At 48.2% G+C, this 27492-nt stretch overlaps 1 protein-coding gene across 1 annotated transcript in view; it reads left to right on the top strand.

Annotated features, from left to right (window-relative positions):
* The window catches only part of TRPV3 (transient receptor potential cation channel subfamily V member 3), a 33640-nt gene extending 8558 nt beyond the window's left edge, over positions 1 to 25082 (top strand). The window contains exons 5-17 of the mRNA XM_049636817.1: positions 141 to 317; positions 5077 to 5217; positions 6989 to 7269; positions 9376 to 9552; positions 10503 to 10661; positions 11314 to 11415; positions 13266 to 13339; positions 15517 to 15682; positions 17167 to 17233; positions 18541 to 18815; positions 19852 to 19964; positions 21093 to 21172; positions 21677 to 25082. Of these exons, the coding sequence (XP_049492774.1) occupies positions 141 to 317; positions 5077 to 5217; positions 6989 to 7269; positions 9376 to 9552; positions 10503 to 10661; positions 11314 to 11415; positions 13266 to 13339; positions 15517 to 15682; positions 17167 to 17233; positions 18541 to 18815; positions 19852 to 19964; positions 21093 to 21172; positions 21677 to 21771 (1907 nt within the window). The 3' untranslated portion in view covers positions 21772 to 25082. The remainder of the gene's footprint in view (positions 1 to 140; positions 318 to 5076; positions 5218 to 6988; positions 7270 to 9375; positions 9553 to 10502; positions 10662 to 11313; positions 11416 to 13265; positions 13340 to 15516; positions 15683 to 17166; positions 17234 to 18540; positions 18816 to 19851; positions 19965 to 21092; positions 21173 to 21676) is intronic.
* Positions 25083 to 27492: the final 2410 nt, after the last annotated feature.

The following is a 27492-nucleotide window of genomic DNA, read 5'->3' as shown; positions in this document are numbered from 1 at the left end:
GGAGGGGAGTGTGCAGCAGGGGAGGGCCTGGAGCAGGGTCTAGAGGTTTGAGCCTGCAGCCCCCACACCCTGACCCCCCCCCAACCCCGCCAGGAGCAGACAGGCCCCTCCTGCAGCTCATTCTGTTTCCCTCCCTGCAGACTTCCTTATGCACAAGCTGACGGCCTCTGACACGGGGAAGACCTGCCTGATGAAGGCCTTGTTAAACATCAACCCCAACACCAAGGAGATCTTGCGGATCCTGCTGGCTTTTGCTGAAGAGAACGACATCCTGGACAGGTTCATCAACGCTGCATACACAGAGGAGGCCTACGAAGGTATGCTGCCGTGCAGACAGGGATTGCAGAGGGTCAGGTGGGAGCCAGGCCACGCAGGGACACTGCTGTCACCGCAGAAAGCACTTAGCATTAGCACCACATAGCAAGCACGCCTCTGTTCCTTTGTTCTGCAGATAGCTTTGAGCACTGACCACATGCCAGGCATTGCCTTTGGCACCAGGGTACAGTGGTGAACAAGACAGATGTAGGCCAATGCTCCAAATAAGGTAATTTTAGATGGAAAATGCTATGAAAATAAAATAGAAGAAGGTAATTGGATCAAAAGTGACTGGGGACAGGCAACTTCAGAGTGGATAAGCAGGGAGGTAACCTTTGACCTGCAGCCTACGTGGTGACAAAAGATTTGGAGCAGGGCAAGGGCAAAAGCCTGAGATGGGAATGAGTTCGACACACTGGAGCAATGGAAAGGAGGCCAGAGAATCTGTCAGACAGCTGGGTGAGGCCAACACATGGCAACTGTTGTCATCGCTACCATGAACCACCCCATTTGGGTCTCAGTGTTGTGGTTTCTCTCTTAAATGGGCTGGAGAAGGGCAGGGAGATCAAATCTGAGATGGTGTTTCGCTGCCCAGCAAATCTGTTGTGAATAATCTGTAAGATGTGTCCTCCCTGGAGTTTTTGGACTCAGTACACATCCCATTAGGGTCTAATGAGGTACAGAAATGATGGGCTCAGGAATTACTGGATGCCATCCTGCTGATATGCCATGGGGCGCTAACCATTGCTCTTTGCAGGTGATGGTCTAGCTCGGGCCCTCAACTTTTCTCATGGGAGAAAGTCATTTTAATTTTTATTCATTTATTTATTTAAACTACAGACTCTCTAAAGGGTTTTCGTTACATGCAGGAAAAAGTCAAAGATTGTGAAAACTCCACACTGTTGATCAGAAGAGAGGAAACCCAGGGAAGACTGCTGCCACTGAGTGCTGAGCTGCACACTGAGCTCCCTGGTGGCCAAAGCAAAGAGAGAAACTGGATGAGCTATAAAATGTTCTCAGCCTGCCACCAGGGAGTTGATAGTAGTCTTGTAGCCAGTGAGGTTTAGGCCAGTGCCTCAGGCTTATCTGTCCTGATTCTTCTCCCTTTCAGTCCCCTTCTGTCCCCCTTTCTTCCTGTCAGCATTACAGGGACTTACATACTCCCTTTTCTAGTAGCATGTTCCCCTTGAGGGTGGGGATGGAGTCTATCTTGCCCATAGTGGATTCCCTGGGATGCTTGGCGTCTCACATAAGATGTCCTTAATAAATGCTTTTCGAATGGGTGAATAAATGAAGATTAGCGTATTAAGGCTTTGCTGTCCCAGCTGCAACCCCTGACTTCTGTCCTTTCTCAGCCTCCCCTCACCCCTTCCTTCTTTGTTGGTGGGCTTGTTGGGGGCTGTGAGCACCCACTCTCTCTCCGCATGGTGGGAAGAGCCATTTATTTCTGTCTTCCCAGAAACCAACCCCACCCCATTTTTTTCCCTCTGATGGTATCTTCTGGCATCTTTCCTTCAGTCCTGGGTGCTGCCTGCCGCCTGGGGCTAAGGGGCTGCAGCACCACCAGTGTCCTCTTTTTCCTCACTCTGGGCATGTTACTTTGCTTTTCTTTCTGAGTCTCAGTTCCCCCGGCAGGCAGAGGCTAATGTTTCCTCCATATGCTGCCAAGAGGATCCAAAGATAACTAATATTTCCTCCATATGGTGCTAAGATGATCCAAAGACCACTTTTAAAATATTATAATTTTTAGCATTTTATTAGAGGCCTTCAGAAACGTGCCTTTTCCAAGGCAATTTATGTAGTTAAAACATTTATTATTAAAAGTTTTAAACATATATTTGAGATATTAGCTTAATGAACCATTATATATCCATTGTTGAGATTCAACATAACTATTTTTAATTACATAAATAACACATGAAGAGAGTTTCATTGTCAAACATTTAAATATTTAAATTAAGTTAAAAAAAATCCTTTGCCTATTTCCTACGGTCCAATCCAGAACTGATTATTATGGTGTGTAGACTTGGAAGACTTTCCCAGGCTTTCTACACATGTGTCTATGCGCACATAGAAGTAGATGGTTTTATTTATTCACTTACCTCCTTAACATAGAATAGTATGGTGCTGTTTGCATTGTTCTACGACTTGCCTTTTTTTTTTTTTTAACTATATGCCTCAGACACCTTCCCATCTCAGAATATGAGTCTGTATGAAAGTCTGTCTACTTAAAAAAAAATTTTTTTTTTTAATATCTACTTTTGAGAGAGAGAAAGAGGCGGGTAGGGGCAGAGAGAAACGGAGACACAGAATCCGAAGCATCTGCCTCCTTTTACCTGCTTAGTCTGAGGATGGCTGTCCTGTGGCTAATTTCACTGTTCCCCTGTTGATGGCTATCTGAATGTTTTCTAATTTTTCACGATGACAATAGCACAGTGCACATTCTTTTTTTTTTTTTTTTTAATTCAAGTTAGTTAACATATAGTGTAATAATGATTTCAGGAGAAAATTCAGTGAGTAATCACTTACATATAACACCCAGTGCTCATCCCAACAAGTGCCCTCCTTAATGCCCATCACCCATTCAACCCATCCCCCCCCCCCACCCAACACCCGTCCAGCAACCCTTAGTTTGTTTTGTGTATTTACAGTTTGCCTCCTTCTCTGTTTTTATCTTATTTTTCCTTCCCTTTCCCTACGTTCATCTGCTGTGTTTATTAAATTCCACATATGAGTGAAATCAAATGATATTTATCTTTCTCTGACTGACTTATTTTGCTTGGCATAATACACTCTAGTTCCATCCACATTGTTGCGGGTTTCATTCTTTTGATAGCCTAGTAATATTCTATTGTATATATGTACCCCATCTTCTTGATCCATTCATCAGTCAATAGACATTTGGGCTCTTTCCATAATTTGGCTGTTGTTGATAGCACTGCTATAAATATTGGAATACATGTGCCCCTTCGAATCAGCATTTTTGTATCCTTTAGATAAATACCTAGTAATGCAATTGCTGGGTCATAGGGTTAGCTCTATTTATAATTTTTTGAGGAACCTCCATACTGTTTTCCAGAGTGGCTGCCCCAGTTTGCATTCCCACCAGCAGTGCAAAAGTGTTCCCCTTTTTCCGCACCCTCGCCAATATCTCACAGTGCACATTCTTGTCTATGACCCTGTGCTCAGTGTGCACATTTCTGGGAAAATACTTTGATTTGGATTTTCTGGGTTCGAGGAAATGTATAATGATAATTGCCAAATTTGCCTCCAAAAAGTACTGCTTTATTCTCCCCCAAATACTCATTCCCTCACCCTTCACTAATATTGGAAATTATCCTTTTGTTTGGTTTTGGTTTTGGTTTTTGCCAATCTGGCTGGTGAAAAGTGGAAAAGTGTTAACTTGTTAGATTCTCACTTTCATTTTCTTGATTATCGGTGATTCCAAACAGGTTTCACTTTCTTCATTGGCCTTGTGAATTTTCTTCTCTGTGAGGTGCTTGTTAATAATTTTTTTCTCAGTTTTCTATCAGGTTGTTTGTCTATTGGCTAATATATCAGGAACTTTTAAAAACATACTGTCTCTATATGTCAGATATTTTCCCCAGCCTATCAGTTGCCTTTTAACCTTCTTTAAGATGTCTTTTGAAATACAGAAAGCTTTAGTTTTTATCTTATCAAACATGTTTGTTTTTCTTTTGTGGTTGTTTCTGCATTTTATAACTTGCTTAAGAAGGTCTTCCCTGCAAAAAGGTTAGTTATAAATGAACTTTCCATTTTTTTTTTAAACGCCAAGTTCTTTAATCCACCAGGACTTTATTTTGTGTATGGCATGGCACGGTGGCCTCTCTCTGGAAAATGCTGTTTCTGGTGGGGCATTCCGAGACCCTTCCCCACCCCCAGCCTTCCAGTCCCTTCCATCTGGAGGCTCCACAGCCTCCACCAACAGGGTTAAGGTCCCTCCAGCCGCTTCCTGCTACTGCTCCCCTGTTCTGTTCCTCAGTCCCTGGGGCACCATTCTCCCAGCTCCTAGGCTAGTCACCCCTTCTCTCCCAATCACTCCCTCAGGCCATGCTGAGGACTCTTTCTCCTAAGGGTCTTTGGGCCTCAGCATTTCTTTCTCCTCTGGAGCGACAGTTCCTCACAAATCTGGGCTGATTCTAATGCATCCTCCAATTCTGCACCCAGAGTGATGGGAAAATACACAGGTAGAAAACCCCAAACTCTGGTCATGTCACTTCCCTGCTTCAATGCCTTATGACTTCCCACAGTGCTCAGGATAAAGTTCCAACCTCTTAACCTGGCCTACGAAGTCTTGAGCCAGCCCACCCAGCCTTGATAAACTTAAGCGGTCTCAGCATAGAGGTCACTTCTGGGAACTGTGGCCCTGCCCCCCTCCGGCTATGTTAAGAGTTCTGCTCTAGGTACCACAGCCCTTGCCCCTCCCAGTATCATAGCACTTAATTCCCAGTGAGACCGTGAGCTTCTCGAGGAAAAGAATCAAAACCACACCCCATGTACTTCCCTGTCCCCAGCGCCTGGCACGGGAGCACAGAGCAGTCACTCCATCAATATTCCTTGCGTCCATGCGAATGAATGGAGCAAATAATGAAGCTGGGATTCTTGACAGCTGGACGACACAGACCAGACAGGCAGCTAGTGTTTAGCTGTGGCTCTGTGGAGGGTGTGGAGGCCCCAGAGGAGGCGTCACCCAGGGCCCAACCGCTGAGCGACCCTCCCCCATCCCCACCCTGTCCGCAGGGCAGACGGCACTGAACATCGCCATTGAGCGGCGGCAGGGAGACGTCACTGCGTTGCTCATCGCTGCTGGCGCCGACGTCAACGCCCACGCCAGGGGGGTCTTCTTCAACCCCAAGTACCAGCACGAGGGCTTCTACTTTGGTGGGTACCGCCCCCGCCCGGCACGGGCTGCCCCAACCGGCGCTGGGGGACAGGGCCTGGAGCCCCCACTGCTGATCCCTGCCTGCTCAACATGTCCAAGGCCCAGCAGTATAGAGCCGGGACCGGGGAGGCTGCAAGGGGCAAACCTTTCTGAACCGGACATCCAGGGTGGACCAGAGAGGGAGGGGCTGGAGAGGTGGGGAGAGAATGGGAGAGCTGCATTCTGGGGGCGTCAGCTGTGATCTTAGAGGGCACTTGGGCATCCAGTTGAGCAGCCCTGTGTAGGGAACCGAGACTTGGGGGACAAAGCCCTATTTTATAGGCGCAAAGACAGGTCCCCAGAAGGGGAATGATTTGCCAGTGTAGTAAGGAGCTGATGCAGGCACTGGGCCCAGTGCCTTCCAGGAATGCACCTAGGAAGTTAAAAGTAAGAGGGGAAAATTTCCTGACTCACAAGTTAGAGAATCCAAAAGCAATTGGGGTCAAGACACTCTGGGTGAAGAAAAGATCATTACATATACTTTAGATACAGTGAAATTCACAGTTTTAACGGACCATTCTGTTCAGCTCCACAAATGCATACAGTTGTGTAACCACCACCACTATTAGGACAGGACATAAATAGTTCCATCACACCCGAAAATTTCCCACACAACTTTGTCAACCTGTCTTCCCACTCCAGCCCTTGACTGACAACCTCTGGCCTATTTTCTCTTCTGAGTGGTTTTTCAATCAGGACAGCCTGGGTCTGAGCAGCCAGGAGGACAGGGTCTTGTCCAGTCCATTGCCCAGCGTCAGACCCCTTTGGAGACAGTGTTGGGAAATGTCTGTAAGGAGGGATGAAGAGAGGGAACAGGAGGGAGATTGGAGAGAAAACAGCGGGAGACCTGTTGTCCAGTCCTGGTTCTATCCCAGGCTTGCTGTGTGACCATGTGTGAGTCACCTGCCTTCTCTTTTTTTAACAAGCATTTATTGATCACTTACTATATATACCAGGCAGTGTTCTAGGTGTCGGAAATGTATCAGTGAACAAAACAAAGATCCCTACCCTCATGGAACTTATATTCTACACTGGAGGAAAACCATCAACAATAAACATAATAAATAAGAACACCATAAAATATGTTAGAAAATGCTAAGTGCTATTGAAAAAATAAAAAGTAAGGCAGGGGAAGGGGAATTGGGAGTTCCAGAGCAGGAGGGGGGGGATTCCAATTTTAAATAGTGTGGTTAGGGTAATTAATTGAAAAGATGACGCTTGCACAAGAGATTTGGAGGAGGTGAGGGAATGAACAATGTAGATACTGAGAAACAGCACTACCAGCAGAGCGGATGGCCTGTGCAGAGGCCCTGAGGTAGGAAAATGCCTGGTATGTTCTAGGAAAAAGAAGAAGGTCGTTGTGCCTGGAGGGGAATTATGAGGGTAAGAGAGAAGATGATGTCAGAACATGTAGGGCCTTGTGGGCTTTTGTTCTAACCTGAGCTTTTATTTTGGGTGAGGTGAGTCTCGTGTGTTACTAGGGTCAATCTGGCTGCTGTACTGAAGGCTGAAGGTAGTGTTGGAGGGCCAGAGTGGTAGAAGAGAGACCAGTTAGGTTATAGAAGTGATGTAGCTTTAGCCTCCCCCATACAGGGCAGGTGTGGGGAGAGGTCACAGGGAATCTGAGGGATCAGTCCTGCTAAGGATATGGGCTTCAGTCCTAGGGCTTGGGGAACACTCTTCTGGTCTAAGAGGGAACTGAGCTCTGGCGCTCCCCCTACCACCCTCCAGGCGAGACACCGCTGGCCCTGGCAGCATGTACCAACCAGCCAGAGATTGTGCAGTTGCTGATGGAGAACGAGCAGACAGACATCACCTCGCAGGACTCGCGGGGAAATAACATCCTACATGCGCTGGTGACAGTGGCTGAGGACTTCAAGACGCAGAATGACTTTGTGAAGCGCATGTATGACATGATCCTGCTGAGGAGTGGCACCTGGGAGCTGGAGACCATGTGCAACAATGATGGCCTCACGCCGCTGCAGCTGGCTGCCAAGATGGGCAAGGCCGAGGTGGGGCCTGGTGAGGGGGCAGGAAGGAGAGCAGGGAGGCTCACTGCCACTCTGCCAGCTCATGGGCCTTTCTGGGGACTCCACAGATTACACCTTGGCCTGGGGAAGATCTTGGCCTTAGGTCTTGAAGTGCATTTTGGCCTGAGTTGGGTTTGTTCTGAGTGAGTGACCACACAGGACCACTGAGGTGCGGCGTGTGGGGCCCCTGCTCTGGACTTCAGTCCCTAACACTCTGTTTCTGTCCCCTGCTCTGGAACCCTTTGTCTGGGGTCAGGGTGAGGGAGCTTTAAGACCACAGTGACACAATACCTCATGTGCTTTGTGGCTGAGGATTCCCAGGTGGCGAGGCACCCAAGCGGAGGCTGGGCCTGACCCTCTGGGCCTTCAGCCTCTCATGAGGACAGGAGTCCGGAATGGCTGCTCTGGATCTGGAGAGACCTCAGTCTCTCATGTTGAACCTCTGAGCCGAGTCCCCAGCAGAGAGTGTGACTGCTTGCGGCCCTTTGTGCCCTGGTGGTGTGGCTGAGGAACTCAAGGCTTAGCCTTGGTGAAGACTCGAGCTGGGGTGGGCTCCCATCTCTGTGGCTGGCTGGAGTCACAGCCTGGTCTGAGATCAAGGTCAGGATTCTGGTGGGGGGCAAGGCTCAGAGAAACTTGCTCCTCAGCCTCCATGGTGTCTGATCCTTGGGAGGGGACTGAGGCTCCCGGGAGGCTGTGGGAGGACTGGGTGGGTGCAGGGGCTGTTGAACAATCACAGCTGTGCCAGCCTCGGGGCAGCTGACAAGGGAGGTGGGTGCCCCGAGGGCCTTGGGTCTAGACCCAGCGGTCAGGCCTGGGGCTCACAAGGGACCTTTTCATTCTCTTGTGGGGGAAGGAGGTGCCGGAGATTGGCTTCGACAGAGGAGGAATTGTGTACATCCCCACTCTCCCCACTGTCTCCTACCCATAGCCGGGACACAGTTTGTGGAAGGCTTTGAGGAGAGTCAGATTAGGGCTGCAAGTGGAGCTTCCTCTGAGGCCCCCTCCCTGCCAGCCACTGAGGCAAGTGCTGTGTCCGCATGGAGCATGGCCCCATGGCCCCTTGATTCTCTAGAGGACAATGTGCTCCCCTGTGGCCAGTCCTGGGGATGGGGCCCCCTCATTCCTGGTCCCTTCTCTTCTTCATTCAGTGTTTTTGGAAAACTTTTCTGGACGATGCCCAAGGTGGCCACCATGCTAGGAGTGGAGGGTGCAGAGACACTTAAGACACACCCTGTTCCTTGAGGCTTTTTGAGGCTGGGGGCTCAGGATGGGGAGACCTGCCTGTCCCTGGGAGCTCTCTGCCTGGGCTGTGGGGACAAACCTCCCATATGAGATGACATGGGAATATGTGAGATCACGGCTCTGATGCTGTTCTCCCCAGCAGGACCCTCTTCCTGGGCCTTGGGTTGGCGCCCCAGGAAGCCCTGGCCCCTGTCTTGGGAAGCAGTGAGCTGGAGAGCAGTGGCTCTCCACTTTGCCTGCGCTTTGGAACTGCCCATGGAGCTTTACAAAACACAGATCTCTGCATCCCCCCTCCAGAGATTCGGACCGAATCAGCTGGTGGTAAGGGATTGCTGAGTGTTCCTCATGACTCTACCATGCAGTGGGGTTTGAGGATCACTACCTGGAGAGTGGGTTTCCGAGGCCTCTCTGTCAGGCTGGCACTCTTGTATCACCCCTTGTCTGGCCCACAGTCAGTGGGCGAGTGAGCCTCAATGGGCATGGTCTTGACTGAGGGATAGGGAAGCCAGAAAAACTTCTAGTATCTTCTCACATCCGGGTCAAACAGAAATTAGTTCTCAGAATTGTCAATTCCCAGATTCTTCACTGAATGGGGTCCCCAACTGGTACGAGGATTTACGAGCTGATTGTGCAGCTTTCTGCATCATGCAAAGGGCCTCCACACCTTTCGTCCCTGGTATTCACAGTCCCTGGAAGCAGACTGAGCAGCAAGTTTCATACCCATTCCACAGATAAAGCTGAGCCCAGGGGTCTTGGTGGCAGACGCACGGGCAGGATTCAATCCATCCAGGTGGGAGCATCTTCCCAGCCCTCCTCTACAGCTGTTTCTCTTCCTGTCCCCAGATCTTGAAGTACATCCTTAGCCGTGAGATCAAGGAGAAGCCACTCCGGAGTCTGTCCAGGAAGTTTACTGACTGGGCGTATGGGCCTGTGTCGTCCTCCCTCTATGACCTCACCAACGTGGACACTACAACAGACAACTCAGTGCTGGAAATCATTGTCTACAACACCAACATTGATGTGGGTCTCCTGGGAGGGCTGGGGAAGAGTAGGGGCGGGAGGCTGGCCTCTGGCCGGGGGCTCAGGGGCCACTGGGAAGACCCATGCCACTAGCTGGACATGTCTGTAGTCTTTTGCCTTAGCAGGCAGAGTTGACACAGAAAGGGGAGGAGTAGGGCAGGTGCTGTATTTGCCTGTTCCCAGCTGACCTTGGGTTGTAAACTTTTGTGGTGGGGGTCTCCTGGGCCCAGAATCTTGGCCTGGGCAGTGTGAGAGTGGGGGTGCGAGGGTGGGATGACTGGTGTTGATCTTATCTATCCTGTTTCTCCCCCTCTTCCCTAATGGTTCCAAAAACCCCCTTACCCTCTGGGAAGGCATAGCTGGAGCAATCAGGGAGGGCTTCCTGGAGTAGGCAAGAGGGGGGAGATCTGTAAAGCTGGAGGGGAAGAGAGAGGATCAGCAGTGAGAGGTTTTTGGCTTTTGGGGGAAGTGAGGCAGCAGGCTGGATCTTCATCCTCCACGTGTTACCAAAAGTCATGCTCCCCAGAGCCTGCTTTGTCTGGGGTCTCCCTGGAATCCTCATGGCAGCCTGACAGGTAGGGCAGTTTGATTGCTATCAACTTTATGGATGAGGAAACTGAGGCCCTGGGAGGGTCAGGGGTTTTCCTAAGGTCGTACAGTGAAGGGGGCCAAGTTGGGGCCATAACCCCAGTCATGGCCCTTCCCCCTCATAGCCCTTGCTTCCCACTGAGCAGCAGGTTCTCCTGCTGGAAACCTGGCTCCTGTGGGGTTCGGCCGCTGCCTGGGGGCTCTGGGAAAGAGCCTACAGAGTCAGAAATTACCTTCCCAACATTCCCAGACCAACCAGTCATGGGACACAATGACTGGCCCTTCTGCCAGGGGTGGTGCTGACTCAGAGCTCCCTCTGGAATGAAGGCCCTTTGAAAATGGTAGTGGTGTTCCACCCCCAGAACCGGCATGAGATGCTGACCCTGGAGCCCCTGCACACGCTGCTGCATATGAAGTGGAAGAAGTTTGCCAAGTACATGTTCTTCTTGTCCTTCTGCTTTTATTTCTTCTACAACATCACCTTGACTCTCGTTTCCTACTACCGCCCCCGGGAGGAGGAGGTACGTTTGCGCCTGGAGGGAGGGTGGTGCGATGGTCAGAGCTTCAAGAACTGGGAGCAGTCCCATGTGCAGATGGGGAAACTGAGGCCCAGAATGACGAAGACATTTGCATGGCATTCCCCAAGTGTCATCCTTCACAGTTTCTAGGGAACTGAATATGTCTCCAGTGCTTAGCTATTATGGGGAGATCCGGAGAGCTGGGAGACCCAGACCCTGCCCAGGCTCCATCTAAATCTAGAGCTGATTGGGTGTTTCTGCTGTGAGGGCCACAGGAAATGGGAGGAGGGGGAGGTCACTTTGAACAAGCTTTCCCATCGCTCTGGGGCTCAGTTTCCCATTCATTACACAGGGCCCAGAGTTTCAGCTGTGAGTGTCCTGTGAGTATCGGGATACGGATGGGTTCTGAAACGAACGAATGCCATGAGGTGTGAGGGGCTAACATGGACTAGATTGTGTCCTCACTGTAGAGTTCCGGGCTCCCACTGTGAGTGGGGCAGGGGTAGGGAGCTGCCCTTCTTTCTCTCACACCCTACAGAGATCAGGCTTCGTGCTGGCCTTTGGCTCAACTTGAGGGTTAGGCATGTGTATGTGCATGGTCCCTGCCTTCCTCATTCCCCATTCTGCACCCATCCATTCCTTCCCTTCCTCCCAGGCCCTCCCACACCCCTTGGCCCTGACGCACAAGATGGGGTGGCTGCAGCTCTTGGGAAGGATGTTCGTGCTCATCTGGGCCACATGCATTTCTGTGAAAGAGGTGAGTGGGCCGCAGAGCCCGTTTGGACTTGCCTGAAAGGCAGGCAGAGTGACAGCAGGCCTGCCTTTGATCCAGCCTGCTCTGCCTTACTACTGAGAGGCTTTGGGGAGGCGTTTCTTTTCTAAGTTTTGGATTTCTTAGTTACAAAATGAGAATAAATAGATCAGCAGGTCTGTCCTACCTACTTTCCACCTCTCCACCCCCCTGCCCATCTATCAGCCATTTATCTACCCTCCCAGCCACTCAGTGACCCATCTTCCTGTCCCTCCATCCACACATTCGGTCACCTGTCACTGACCCTGTCATTCATCTGAATTCACAGCATTTCTCCCCACTGTCCTTCTATCCTTCATCCATTTTCCATCTTTCCATCTGTTTATCAATTGATCACTTATCAATCCATCCATCTAACTAGTGAATCAATAGATACATGCTGAACACCTTCTGTATGTGGGGCCCCGGGGGGAGGTGATAAGGAGGGAGGGAATTTGTTCTCTTTGAGCTCACAGTCTTGTAGGGGATTTCAGATAGACATAAATATCTGCACTTTAAAATAGGCTACGAAAAGGGCCCTGTGTGGGGTCCAGACAAGTGCTCAGAGGAAAAGAGATGACTTTTATCTGGGGATACGAGAGGGAGGGAAGGCTTGAAAGCAGAGATGGCCTTTAGTGTGCGAGGGTAGGATTGGGCATGAGGACACTGGGGAGGAGGCCATTACAGGGTGGGCATGGGGAACAGCATACAAAAAAGGCTCAGAGGCGGCAAAGCAAGGCCGTATAATTTTTTTGTCTTTTTTTTTTAATTAAATTTTTAATTTTGATTTCAGTGCAGTTAACATAGTGTTCTATTAGTTTTAGGTGTACAATATAGCGATTCAACAATTCTGTACATTACTCAGTGCTCATCAGTATAAGTATACTCCTTAATCTTCATCACCTATTTCACCCATTCTCCCACTCACCTCCCCTCTAGTAACCATCAGTATGTTCTCTGTAGTTAAGAGTCTGTTTCTTGGTTTGTCACTTTGTGTGTCTCTTTTTTTTTTTCTCCTTGCTTGTTTGTTTTGTTTCTTAAATTCCACATGTGAGTGAAATCGTATGGTATTTGGCTTTCTCTGACTGACTTCTTTTGCTTAGTCTTATACTCTCTAGCTCCATCCATGTCATTTCAAATGGCAAGATTTCATTCTTTTTTATGGCTGAATAATATTCCATTATTGTGATATATAGCTATATATCTTGCATTTTCTTTATCCATTCACCTATCATGGGACACTTGGGCTGCTTCCATAGTTTGGTGATTATAAATAATCCTGCAATAAACTTTGAGGTACACGTATCCCTTTGAATTAGCGTTTTTGTATTTTTTGGGTAAACACCCAGTAGCGCAATTACTGGATTGTAGGATAGTTCTATTTTTAACTTTTTGAGGAGCCTCCATGCTGTCTTCCACAGTGGCTGCACGAGCTTGTATTTCCACCAACAGTGCACAAGGTTCCTTTTTGTCCACATCCTCGCCAGTACCCGTTGTTTCTTGTGTTGTTGATTTTAGAAGCTGGGCCACATTTGCAGAATGGCAGGGAGCTGTGTGGCTGTACTGCTTTGCAGAGTCTGGGTGGGGATAAGGGGGTAGTGAGAGGTGTGAGAAGTTTGGGGGTGCAGCCATGCTTACCCTGGGGCTGCCTCTGCGTGCCAGCACAGATCCCCTTCCGTATCCCTCACTTGGGCTCCGGCTTGGCCTTCACACCCTCCCCCTCACTGAGTCTCAGTCCTGGGGAGACACTGCCTTCCTCAGATCCTCCAGTGAGAGGCATGAAGAGGGTGCAACTTTTCTTTCCTTTTTGGCCTCAGGGCATGGCGATCTTCCTGCTGAGACCCTCAGATCTGCAGTCCATCCTCTCTGATGCCTGGTTTCACTTTGTCTTGTAAGTAGGTCTATCCCATTGGTCAGCACCGCACAGGCAGGGCTCAAGTCCTGTGTCGTGGGTGCTGTGTCCTCTGGAATGACCATCCTCCCACGTCACCATGTCTCAGTCATCCTGCCATAGTCTCGTGGCCAGGGACCTCCTTTCTCCCCTCTAGTAAGAGAGGCCCATGGATGCCCATGGAGAGGACCAGAAGACCCTACCACAGTGCCCACCATCAGGCTGCAGTGATGACTGACTTCACCCTGACATAGAGCCCTGGGCAGCAGATGGGGCAGAGAAGGCAGGAGGAGGCTTAGTAGTGTTGTTTACTTCTTTATGAAGGGATGGATGGTCTGGGCCAGTTCCTTCTAGTTGTGTGGGGGTCCAAGGTTACCATGTCGGACTCTGGCAGATCAGGGCTGGAAAGCACTGGAGAAATCATAGAGTCTCATCTGTAGCATGAAAAACCAAAGCCCAGAACATGGAAGTGAGTCATGCAGAGCCTCAACCCCAGCCTCCCAGTCATCTTCATCTTATGCTAGAGGAGGGTTGGCCGCCTTAGGGCCCTAGCCAGAAAACCCAGCCCAGCAGCCTTTCTGAACGAGGTCACATGCAGATGACATCAGAGGCTTACGTGACCCTTGTCTCTAAATGAACAGAGGCTGATTCGGTATTGCTGCCTGTGAATGGAGCGGGATTTGCAGCATGGGACGAAGAATGTTTGGCTCTATAGCTCTGTAGGTCCCCTCTTTTGAGCATTTGGGAAGCTGGGTCTCTATAGGACCTTGAATCTTGGCCCAATGTTTCCAAATACCTAGGTGTTTTGTTACCTATGTACCTGCCTTCTAGAGGCACGAATGGAATTCTTCATCCCTGCGGGCAGGTGGGGTGCCCAGATACTTCAGTGAGTGGTAGGCCAGGTGCAGGACTGCCCCATGATGGGAGCCACATGGGAGTCTTTTTCCCTTTGAGAAAATAAGATAATTCCAGAGAAGAATTCATTTATACAGCCACTGGCTTTAGTGCAGACAAAAGGCACGGATGCACTGTCCTTCTCTTCTGCTTCCTAGGTGCTTTGACAGTGATGAGGAGGGTGTATACACGCTTCCTCACTTCAGTCCAAAATGTATCGATTACCCAAACATTTGCTTTTCACTGCATGAGAAAAACAAGGTTGCCTGTGTCCTACTTTGGCTAGTTAGATATTTTATAACCGTGGAGACTGTGATGTTATAAGCAAGAGAGCTTTTTATCCAGATGTCTGCATAGCTGATGGTTAGCGATGTTTAGGAGTAATTTTGATCCCGTGTGTTTGTTATATATTGTACCCTAATAATTTTAATTGTGGTAAAATACACGTAACATGAAAGTTACCATCTTAACCATTATAAGTGTACAGTTCAACAGCGTTAAGTATATTCATTTTGTTGTGCAACCAGTCTCTGTTTAGCGTATCTATCGTTTAGCATGTGTTATAGCTTTTAAAAAGATTTTACTTATTTATTTATTTTTAATATTTATTTATTTTTGAGAGAGAGAGTGTGTGTGAGCAGGGGAGGGTCAGAGAGAGAGAGGGAGACACAGAACCCGAAGCAGGCTCCAGGCTCTGAGCTATCAGCACAGACCCTGACGCAGGGCTTGAACCCACAAACGGTGAGATCACGACCTGAGCCGAAGTCAGACACTTAACCGACTGAGCCACCCAGGCACCCCAAAAAAGATTTTTAAAAGTAGGTCGTGGGAGACTTTTGTTATGAATGGCTTTTAAGTATAGACATGGTCAGTTTTTGTCATTTTTGTTAAAAATGCAATTATTCACTGTATCCTGTCTACCCCAGTGGTTTCCTGACCTATGTGGGGCTCAGAAATCACGTGGAATCACGTGGGTGATTTAAAAAATATCCAACCGCTTGGGCTGCTCTGCAGGGCTTTTGAACCAGAATCTCCTTGAGTCCTGGGGATCTGTATTTTTAACAAGTCCCTGTCAGCTGCAGCCAGCCCACTGTTGGCTCTGACTCGCATCTGCTGATGGCTCCTGCAAGGCTGGATTTTAGACATGGTTGAGTGGGGCCAGGGCAGCCTCGCCTGTCTCTTTGGCATTAGCCCACAGGGTGCGGGAGGTTGGGGGTTTGAGTATCTACCCGTATGCTGAGGAGGAGTAAGTAAGGCCCTTGTCTCCTGTGTCTCCTGAACAGTTTTGTCCAAGCTGTGCTTGTGATACTGTCTGTCTTCTTGTACTTGTTTGCCTACAAAGAGTACCTCGCCTGCCTTGTGCTGGCCATGGCCCTGGGCTGGGCCAACATGCTCTACTACACGCGGGGATTCCAGTCCATGGGCATGTACAGCGTCATGATCCAGAAGGTGCGTTGGAGCTTTTGAGCATCGCAGACAGGCAGGCTCTGCAGCGGGGGAACCCTCAGAGAATGTCCATTTTCAGGTGGGGAGACAGGTCTGGAGAACAAAAGGGCCTTGTTTCATGGGCCAGCCTCTGCTCTTTCTCCCAAACCCCACTGTCTCTCTTTGCCTTTGGTCAGGCTTTAAGTGTCCAGACCCGAAAACACCTGGCTTGTTGGACACAGGGAAGGAATAACGCTTTATGAAGTGTGCTCACACCCAGGCAGTGGTGTGCTGGTAAATATTTAACGACCAGCTCTCTGGGAAACACACACACACACACACACACACACACACACACACACATTATGTTTATTATAAATTTTACTATGCAAAGGATGAGTAGTACACCATTTACAAATAATAAAATAAATTATGCTCTTTATTGTAAATTCCACATAGCGAGTTGAATCCAGCAGAATGATTTGTTGATTTTGTTGAGCTCTTCCATCTGTTGCCAATCTGTGGTTGCAACTGACAAAAGTATTGTTGCAAGCATAAATGCTGGTTGGTATTTTTCTTGATTTGAAGGTGTGAGATGAAGCCCTATGTGGGATCTTCCCTTGTTTGTCAATGATGTGACCCACTTATTTGCTGAATCGGATGATCATTTTCAAATGCTGGAAGACTGTTTCATTAATGTTATTGTGTAATTTACCATACAGCAGCTACAGATAGGATACATTCGGAAGTTTAATCTGCCGTAACATTTTCTCTATCATTGTCTTAATTCCAGACCTAGACAATCAGCAGAATAATGTCTCTGATTTGTACCATTTACCAATTTCCATGGTGTAAATCCTACCATGGCTGATTTCCAGCTACCAACATGACATCATCAAACAGAGTCGGGAAGAGATGTGCAGTAACACATTATGTAGTACACGCACACCGTATGACTGCTGTAGATGTAAATAACCTTAAGAGCATAGGTAATTGTAAAATAACTAAGTGATGGGTGTTGAATATTATCTTTGTTTTGAACATAATTTACTTAATTATAAGCTTATGCGATTTAATTTTTAATAATGGTTGTGTTTAAACACCAGCTTACAAAATTCATGAAAACGTAACCGTCAGCTCTTACGAGCGTGTATGTGCTGGCTCCAGCACACCACTGCCCCCAGGAAGTATGAGGATTTCAGATGTGAGTCTGTGAAGAAAGGTGCTCCCATACAGGCTGAATCATCAGGGACTGAGACAGACTGTGTTCCAGGAGGGAGGAGGGAGGTGAGCAGGAAGGGAAGGGAAGGGAAGGAAGGCTTCTTGGAGGAGGTCGGCCTAGAGCTGAACTTTGGAGCATCAGGGGGATTTGTCTAGGGGAAGGGAGGACAGCCTGAGGGAAGGCATGGTTAGGGTGAGGGGCCTGGTGAGGGGAAGCAGTAAGGAGATCAGGGTCTAGTGAATATGTGCTCAAACCTTACCCTTGAATCATGTTTCTTTCTTTATAGGTCATTTTGCATGATGTTCTGAAGTTCTTGTTTGTATATATTGTGTTCTTACTTGGATTTGGAGTAGGTAATTGATTTATAAATAATAGGAACTCCCACATTTGTAAAGCACCTTCTATAGATGTCAAAATGATAAGGCACAGGAGCAGCCTCAGCAACACTTATGTCACCTACCAGTGGAGCACTTGCCATGCTTAGCATTTTCCAAGCATTGTCTTTTTACTTCTCCCAATATCTCGACTAAGGGGGAGTCATCATCCCTGATCATAAGGTAACTGAGGCTTAGAAGCAGACCCGTCACTCTTGTCCATCCACACTGTGGGGTATGCCACCCACATTCACATCCAGCATGTTATGTGGCCCCACAACCTGAGGTAGGCTGGGCAGGTGGTTTTGGCCCCATTTTACAAACAGGAAAACTAAAGTTTGCAGAAATTTGACTCATCAATGGTCTTTGAAAAATAGGAGTAAATTAATGCATGGAGATAACCTCCTTTGGCCCCACGCATCGTGTTACTTGTTTACTTTGGATATATCTATGAGAGCCTCTGGTCTGCTGGGGACTGGAGATAGGGAGGCCCCACTTAAAATCTCTTCATTTGTACAACCTGATTTTATTTTTATTTTATTTACAACTCCTGCAGAGAAAGATATCATTGTATTTTCCCATGCCAGTTCTCCTCCTCCCATCCACCAGCCCCCCCCCCCCGCCGAGGGATCATTGGCATTTGAAATTAGGCAGCCATTCCCATCTTCTGGTATCTTTGCTGGACCACAATGTGCTTATTTATTTCCTCCTTCACTTGTTTATTTATTCATCCATCCATTTACTCATTAATTTGACCATCCATCCATCCATCCATCCATCCATCCAACAATGAGCCACTAGTATGGTGTGTTGGAGAGAAGAGAAGAAAGAAGCCAGGTCTTGGCCAGGGGGTCTCCCTACAGAGCATTAGAAAGAGACTCAGGACCTTACAGTCTTGGAGGATGGCCCAGGCTATAGGAAGTTGGGAGTCCAAAGCCTGGTTGGGGAACCAGGGATACATGTGGATTATAATTCACAACTCTGCAAGTCTGTGAGTGATCAAGGGCCAAATGGCAGGGTAGAGGAGCCTGTTTTGTTGGGCAGGAAGAGCTTTCTGCAGGAGGTCAGGGCAAAGAACCAGCCTGATGAAGCTTCCGGGAGCTGAGGCTGGAGGTGGAATCTAAATGGCCAGAGAGAATGAGGCAGTAGGGCTGCAGTGTGTATGTGGCGGGGGGGGGGGGGGGGGGGGGGGGGGGGGCATGTGTCTACGTGCAAGTATGCATGAGCTTGTTGGGTAATTAGCCAGGCACAGAGCCAGAGGAGAACACCCTGTTATGTCCTCCCAGCCCTGGCTTCATTGATCGAGAAGTGTTCCAGTGACAACAAGGACTGTAGCTCCTATGGCAGCTTCAGCGATTCGGTGCTGGAACTCTTTAAGCTCACTATAGGCCTGGGCGACCTGAACATACAACAGAACTCCAAGTACCCCATCCTCTTTCTGTTCCTGCTCATCACCTACGTCATCCTCACCTTCGTCCTCCTCCTCAACATGCTCATCGCCCTGATGGGAGAGACCGTGGAGAACGTCTCCAAGGAGAGTGAGCGCATCTGGCGTCTACAGGTGAGCCTGGCAGAGGCCCTGGCACGGGGGCCTTCACGGGGACCAAGTTCAGCACACGGTATTGACAACTGTCTTTACCAGTGGATCTGGGGTGGAGGCCTGGGAATCTGCATAAGCGCTCTGCGATCAGCCAGGTTTGAGGAAGTCTTAGTCCAGGTTCCCTGGGTAGAGGGTCTAGGCAGTGTGACTGGACAGCGGCACATGTGATGCAAACCCAGGCTTATGGACATGTACTGCTCAGAGTTAATGACGTGATATGTGGATGTTGAACTGTGACCTTAGACTGCATTGAGAGGAGCAGCATAGGGCCTAGGACAATTCTGCTGTCCTCGACCCTGGCTGCCACCTCTTACACGCTGTGGGCCTTATACACTGAGGACACTACCCCACAGGATGGTCCAGAACCGGTTACCAGGCCTGAGAGAGGACTGGAACCTGTGCCTCACAAGAGAAGGTATTGGAACTAGAGTTCAAGAAGGTGAGGGTTTCCTCAGATATCTGCAGAGCTACTTGTGGAAGGACAGTTTCCTTCTGTGGCCCCAGAAGGCAGAACTGAGGTGTTGGGGGCAATGACCAGGAAGTTTCTAATTATTACGGCCTTCTTAATTGGTTCGTTGATTATATTCAGGATAGATTTGACAAATTATTGACAGGAAAACTGCTGAGGGGTAGTCCAAGGCTGGCATGGAGGTGGGACTACGTGATGTCTGCCCCTCTCTTCCCTGTGGGATCCCAGGATCCTAACATTTTCACTTAGGAAGCTGCTCGACTTCCAGAAACATTGTTTACGTTATGTTTAAAGCAATTTGAACACTTTCCCCAAACTTACTGGTTTTTCATTTTTGAAATCTGTGGATTAGCCGAACCCTCAGGATCTATGCGTTAAGCGCCCAGTGGAGGGAGAGCTGGCTGTTTGGTGGTGTGTGTGCGTGTACTTGTGTGCGCGTGTGCGCGTGCGCATGCGTGCACATCCCTGTGGAGCTGTCTTCCTGGGCTGGCTCCTCACTGATGTGCTTAGGCTCATTTATGTCCCCAGAGAGCCAGGACGATTCTGGAGTTTGAGAAAATGTTACCAGAATGGCTGAGAAGCAGGTTCCGGATGGGAGAGCTGTGTAAGGTAGCGGAGGAAGATTTCCGGCTGTGTCTGCGGTAACAAAGGGAGAGGGGCCCCCGGGTGGTGGTGGTCTTTGGGCGGGGAGAGAGAGATGAGGCGGTGAACGTTGGAGAAACGGTGCCACCGCTTGCTTCCCAAACCACAGCTACCGTCGGTTCTGACCTCCTCGGAACAGGGAATTTGCTCTCGTGGGGTTGCTGGCCCTGGGATGAGGTTTCTCCAGCTTCCGAAGGGAGAGGAAAGGAGACTGCTGGTTGCAGTTCCCCTCTCTGCCCCCTGCAGGGGCCTCCATGGCCTCTCCCTGACACTGTCTGGTTTAGGAAACATTTGCTGGCCTGGCACTCTTTGTCTTCCTCTCTATCCTGTGTGGGTTCATGTGACACCAGGGGACCCGAGGCACATTTCGTCACTGGCAAGTGGAAAGTGAGACAGCTACTTTCGACAGATATCAGGCTGTCTGGTTTTTAGAAAGTGCTTGTTCATGCCGTGACCAACTTTTCTGACGATCCTACCCCCGTCTGACTGCCTGACCTTACACACTGCCCTCTGTGTATCACCTTACCGGAAACAGCTTCTCTGACTGAGAATCCCACACTGCGGAAACCACCGTTTCTGGCTGTCATCCTTAGCCTAACAAGTGTCTCTCATTTTGACACCCTCATTCTAGAGATGTTCTCTGAATGTGAACTTCAGCCAAACCACTGCCTCCATTTATAATCTAGCACCTTAGACTCTGCCCACTCTTACTGGGGTTTGAACCCTAACCACCTTCACCTAGTGAGACCTTAACCCTAGTTTAACCCTAAACTTCTAAACTTCCACAAGTTTACTCCTCACACTGTCATATCTCAGCCTGGGCCCTCCTCCCCTCCTTCCCCATAGACCAGTAAGGAGCAGCTGTAGCTGTCTAAAGATGTCCCCTTGACACCTCTCTGAGTTTTGGGGCCCCACACACTGGGAGGAGACCAATCCCTTGAGGCCTGGGAAAATGGGGACTTGGGTAGATTTCAAACCCTAAAAATGCTGACATGACCATGTGAGGTAGGAGTCCCAGATCCCTGGGGTGGGCAGAGGAGGGCTGTCTAGGGCACCGCAAAAGCCATGCTATTTGTTTGCACCTAATGAGGTGCAGTTGAGAAATAGGATGACTATCACACTTGCAGGATCAATGAGGTGAAGTGGACTGAATGGAAAACGCATGTCTCCTTCCTCAATGAAGATCCAGGGCCTGTAAGACGGACAGGTACTGTTGCTGTCAGAAAGCGTGGCCACCACACCTGTCTGACCATGTGATCTTAGGCAAATCGTGTGTGAGGGCCCCGATTTTCCCCATCTGCAAAATGGGAGGGTTGAAGCAAATTGGTTCTCAGGTCCCCTTCAGCTGTGGCAGTAAATTTTTTTTTAATGTTTATTTATTTTTGAGAGAGACAGAGTGAGAGTGGGGGAGGAGCAGAGAGAGAGGGAGACAGAATCCGAAGCAGGCTCCAGGCTCCAAGCTGTCAGCACAGAGCCCGATGTGGGGCTCAAACTCACAAACCGTGAGCTCATGACCTGAGCTGAAGTCAAATGCTTAACTCACTGAGCCACCCAGATGCCCCTCAGCTGTGACATTTTATAACCCTACCTGGAATAACTTTTAAAAATCAGGTGGTGAAAAAAGAATTAGGTGGTGCATTGGGACATGGAAGCCCATGTTACAGAGCGCTGCCTTTCTAAAATAGGGATTTTGGGGTTCTTTTGAAAGCAGATTTCAACAAAATCCAAGATTCTTCCAGGAGCAACAGCAAAACCACCCTGAACGCCTTTGATGAAATAGATGAATTTCCGGAAACTTCGGTGTAGGAGCAGAATGCAGAGCTGGTGTGGGCATGGGCCATCTGAGGCTGCTGGCTGGCCCTGGACTTGGTGCTGAGGGCTTTGCAGAGTGGAGGAGCCTGGCTCTGTGTGCCTACAAGCAGAAAGCATCCTCACGCTGAGCGGCTGACTGAACTGAGAGAGGCTGCTGTCAGTCTGAGTGGGAAACACCCTGGATTTCTTTTTTTACTCAGCAAAGAGTTTGTGTAAATCCATGGTGGGCAGTCCTGAGCCTGGGAGTCCCTGAAATCCAGGGTGAAGTCTCTGGGCTCACGAACTGGAGGTCATTTTGGCTGGGAGAGAAGCGTGGCAGGGAAGGGACAGAGGCCTGAGGAGCAGAACTTCCTTCCTGCCAACATCTCCTTGACGCGCTCCCCCCCTCCCCCGGCCCCAATCCCGGCCCACACATTCCACCGGCTCCCTTACTGTGACTGGGCTCCAGAATTGAAGGGATTCTTGATCCCATCCCAGCACAAACAGGGGACTGAACTCAGTGGGACATCCTGGGGGAGGAGGGGACTGAGCTCTGGAAATGCCTTTTTGGACCCTTCAGGGAATAGGAAACTACTCTTGGAATGAGAGCCTTGGCACGGCAAGGCTCGAACTGTCTCACACTGAGAGACACTTTTAGTAATTAACACAGGGTTTTTATTTTCAATAGAGAAAAGACATTTCAGTTTTGAAAATTACTTCAGATGAAGTATGTGGTTTTAAAATAGATTTTGGGATTTGGGGCAGCTATAAGTATTATATACTTGGCCTCAGGGTGGCCAGAGCAGGGACAAAAGGCTTTTCTTCACACACACAAAAGTCCACATGAGACATGCCAGGCAGGGCCCGTGTGGGCTGCTGCGACCTGGGGGAAGAGCTTGGCCCTTGTCCTTGTCCTGGGCCTGCAGTCACGCATGCCTCCCAGCTGGGATCGTGGCTTCATCTGAAACAGAAATAGCAGCTGTTCTGTTTATACGGTCTTAAATCTCAGAGGTTACTATTATACAACAGTATTTCTCGTTGGAGGAATTTAACAAAATACCTGAAATGCTCTGGCATTTAATATTTTTGTTAACTGTGAATTTTGAAGCTGAGGAGAAGGAGTGTGAGAAAGGAGTGTTTGCCAAGGCACAGGGCTTGTATTTAGAGCCTCGTCCTCCAATTTCCTCCCCCAGAAATTACACAAGGTCATCTGGGGCAGAGGTGCAGTGGAGACAGAAGACTTGTTCCCGATCACTGGAGCCTAGACAGCCAGAAAATCTACTCTGCCTTATGTGTCTGGTAAAAGGATTCATGTGGGAATCTTGGAGGGTGGACTTACAGTGATATTAATCATGAATTTTTAATTTTAAAGGGCATAAAAATAAATTTGGCTTTTAGACAACTTAGCAGTTGGCTAGTGGATCTGAGCTGAGGTAAACCGAGGAGCGCAGGCCGAGCAGTCCACTCTGGGGACATTTCTCCACTTGGGGCTGCTCTGCGTGGCAACTACCCTGGGTGAGTGGACACTTGGCCTTTGTGTCCCTGATGGGCCGGGGCTGAGAGGGGAGGTCGAGGGCGAGCCTGAGACCTGCAAAGTCTGCGGCAGCCCCTGTATTCCCAGCAGATGCCAAGCAGGGCTCTAAGCCGCACTCGGGTCAAGTTCCTGTGTGGGCAGGGGTAGCAGGCACTTGACATGTCCTCTGGAAAGGGGAGGCTGGGGGAGGAGGGTTGTCACGGAGGTAGGTGGAGCACGTGTGTTCCGGATGGGCGGAACCAGTGCCAAAGGTTGGAAATTTCAAGGACAAAGATTTTGGTTCCATTCATCCAGCAACTACTCCAGATATTTGAGATGTTTATGCAGAACTTTTTAGAGATGTTGTTAAAGATCACGGTCAGATGGACTTCGAGGTCCTTTTAGCCTGGAGATCAGCATCCTATATCTGGAGTTCCCTACTTGCATACATCCCGAACAGGTGCCCTGATCTGAAGTACAGCCATTTGGATCCATGGTGCCACGGTCTGGTCATTCCAAAATTGTTTTTGTTTGGATATGAATGGACAGAGCCACATGGCTCTCCATTTCCCACTTGAACAAAACCTGGGAAGTGAGGCAAATGGAAATCAGTAATGGGATCTTGGTCTTCTCACACATATGGAGAGCTGTTCTCTGTGGGTCTGAATGGAATTTGTTGGCAGGACCATTTTCTGTCCTGGATATTCATCCCTTAAAAAGCTTTCAGCCTAGATCATCTGAGCCTCGGTAGGTTTACCAAAGCAAAAGGAAGCAATGAGTCAGAGCAGAGATCATTGGTTTAAAAAGATCAGTTCCCCTATTTTACACCTGGAAACTACACCCCAGAAAGGAAAGTGGATTTGTTTAAAGCCAGGCAGGAAGTCATACCAGAGCTGTTGGAGCTGGAGTTTCTGACTCCTGGTCTCTCCCAGCTCCGTTTTTTTTGTTTTGTTTTGTTCTGGTTTTTTTTTTTTAGCACAGTTATTCAGTAAACTTGAGTCTGCCTTTGTGGTTGCCACATATGTTAGGTCAGGGAGGGCTGGGGTTTTGCTCAGATGATTCATGATGGCAGTCTGCATTGTCCCAATGGTCCCTATGACAGATTTAAAACTCAAGTGTGCACATAGGTGTGTCCAAACCACACACACACACACACACACACACACACACATACCGTGCCACATTGAATCCATGGGCATATAAGGACATCTTAAAACTTCATGATTTACATTTCAGTAATTTAAGGGGTAGGCATTTTCCAGGCATGGAATCTCCCATGCTTGGATAATGGTTTTGGCTAGAAATTTTCCTTGAGCTAAACTGCCTCAGGAGGAATCTATTATTCTAGACATCATGTGATGTATCTGTTTGGAATGAAAATGGTGCTTACCTTCCCCTCTGGGTTGTAGCAGAAGGTATGAGGTTGTACTGTGAAGTAATTAAGCTCTTAGAAGGCCCCTGCCTGAGAGAGCCCAGTATTATTGAAGTTCCTTTCCTTCCTCAAAGCCTGGTGAACTGTGGCCTTTTGCTCTGGGCGGGGCCCAGGTCAATGGGCCTTCATCCGGGCCTGTAAGCCATACTTGATTTTTGCATTGATTTACATGTTTATACTGTGATCTTGGTCCCAAACATAGAATTGTCACCTTGTTCTCACTGAATGTGCCTGATCCTTGTAAATTTTAATTCACATACTTGATTTTAGTGTTATGTGTGTAACTCTGTGTTAAATTAAGAAAGAAGTCATAGAGAACATTTTAGTGCCAATGAAGAAATGCTTTTACTATTTCTAATAAATATTTATTTTGCCTTGTCATGATCATGATTTATCCTTGTCTTAGGTATGCCAATATGAAGACCAGCTGGGAATCCTGGAGAGTTGCTTTCTCTAGGGATAAAGGGGAGCCCGCCCACTTTTTGGACCTGAAGCATTATTATTGGTTCCAGCTCAGGGATAGAGTCAGTATGCTGAGACAGGTCACCCTTGTACATCTCCCAGTGTTTATATCTCCCAGTACACTGAATGTCCAGTATTCCATCTGAACCACTCGACAAGTCTGGGGTCAGTTTGAGTAAAGGGAGACCAAGGGAGTTGAAATGACACGCTCAAGGAATCACAGCCAGAAAATGTTAGCGGGTTAGGCCAAATGACCCCCAAGCAGTGATCTATCCATCATGCCCTACTGGCTCTCCACTTATTTTGCATGGTTACAAAACCATGGCTCCACGTGGAGACCAGAAAGTGTAAGTCCCTTCTGTCCACCTCACAGGAACTTTGTGAGGAGGCAATGATGTTACTATAGTTATTCGCCAACTCCAATGTATATGCATGTTTAAAATTCTTTTACTTCATAAGGATGGCAGTTTTTAACTTGAATGCCAAGACACCGCTGGGTCTTGATGGGTTGCAAAACTTGCAAACAATCTATTAATAAGTGATTCGCTGCATTTGGTGAATTTTTTACTTCCTTCAAATGACTCCTAGAGTAACACCCTTTCCTGGGATGGGTCTTTTTGAGTGGCAAAGAAATGAGAATTATACATAATCTACATCCTAGCTCAAACAAGCTTCGGCCTGTAATCTAGGAATGTGCTATCCACAGGAGCATACTGGGTGGACTGATAGAAAAAAAAGGTGGAAACCCCTGTCATAGGATATGTTCTGGGAGTGGGATGCCTCGGTCAATCGGTATGAACAGTTTTATGGCTCTTGATATTGTGAAGAATTACCTTCCAAAAGGTATTTTGTAACTTAAGCCTTTAAGAGTGTATGTTTCCTATTTATAAAGCTTTTCCAATCACATTGATTGTTTTAATGACACAGTTTTATAGAGTTGATAAGTATTATATCCCCATTTAATAAGCAGAGAAATTGAGACTTGGAGAGAGGTAGAAGGACACATAAAGGTCATGATGCTTTTTCCTGGGCCAAGGATCCAGGCTCCCTGAGGTTTAGTAATTAGTGCGAGTCAGTAGTGCCAATGAGTTTGAATAACAGAGTGGCCTCAGTCACATTTCAGAATAGGTCTCATCCAGGTAAAGGGACTATGGGGGTGGGATAGGGTTTCAAGAAGAGGGAACAATGTGGGCAGAGACCTCAAGTTACTAGGGAGCTTGATGCAGCTGAGGATGGAGAAGTCCGTGTGGCCAAGTTTCTGGGAGCAAGGGGACAAGTGACATGAAATAGGGGTGGAGTGGTAGGCAGAGGACTTGTCCAGCTGTCGTGAGGCTTTGAGATTTCATATCAAGGGTTAGGGGAAGCTACTAAAAGGTTTTACACAGGAGAATTATTACATGTGAACATTTCCCTGTTTTTGCAATGGGGTTGCAGGCTAAAAAGGTGTATTTTTCCCTGTGTCATCCTTTGGGACGTAGTGACATCTCAAGAGTGTAGAAAAGTAAATTTCACTTGGGAATGATGGGAATACTGAGGATGTGGCTGGGAAAGAAGGAGAGGAGGCAAAGAGAAGATAGGGATATTGGTGGATTATGAAGATGCTTCAGCAGAGAAGGGATGTTTGAGCACACTTATTGGGCACTTATTAGATTGCAGATACTGAAAAGACATCGGTAGTATCTTCAAAATGGGACGGAAGCAGAAGGGGCAAAGAGGCAGAGGCCAAGAAGGCTTTACAGATTAAATGAGAGTTGAGGAGCATTTTGAACGAGAAGTAGGAATTAGCTAGAGCGAGGGCTGAATGGGGGAAAGGAGCAGAGGAAGGAGGGAGAGAATTCTGGGTGGGAGGACCAGTCTGTGTGAAGGCATATAGGAATAAAACAATGTGAAGCGGACCAGAACTGAGAGGACCTGAAGGGCCATGCATTTAGAAAGGTTGTAGGGGAGGGAGGGGCAAATCACAAAGGGCCCTTGTGTTAGGAATTTGAACTTCAATGACTTGTTATTCTGTCCTGGCCACTGTGCTAAGAGCTCAGCTGCATCAGCCCACTTATTCTCCGCAGTAATCCCAAGAAAGGGACACTATTATGATGACCCCCATTTTACAAATGCAAACATCAAGTCTGTAACTGAAAGTGGCTATAGCTCTAGGTTTTAAAAAAATCATTTAATTAGAAACTCTGAATACTGTAAATATTGAGTCAGAGGAAATAAGACTTTACATTTACATTGTAAATTTTATAGGTAACGAAAGTTTGATAGAAAAATAAAGTACTCTTGCCAAAATTTACATCTGGAAAAAACTGACCCAGAAAAACTGGACTCAGAC

The sequence above is a fragment of the Panthera uncia genome, chromosome E1 (genome assembly GCF_023721935.1).
Source record: "Panthera uncia isolate 11264 chromosome E1, Puncia_PCG_1.0, whole genome shotgun sequence".
NCBI lineage: Eukaryota > Metazoa > Chordata > Mammalia > Carnivora > Felidae > Panthera > Panthera uncia.
Note: the sequence above shows the minus strand (reverse complement) of the source record. Positions and strands in the feature narration are given on the sequence as shown.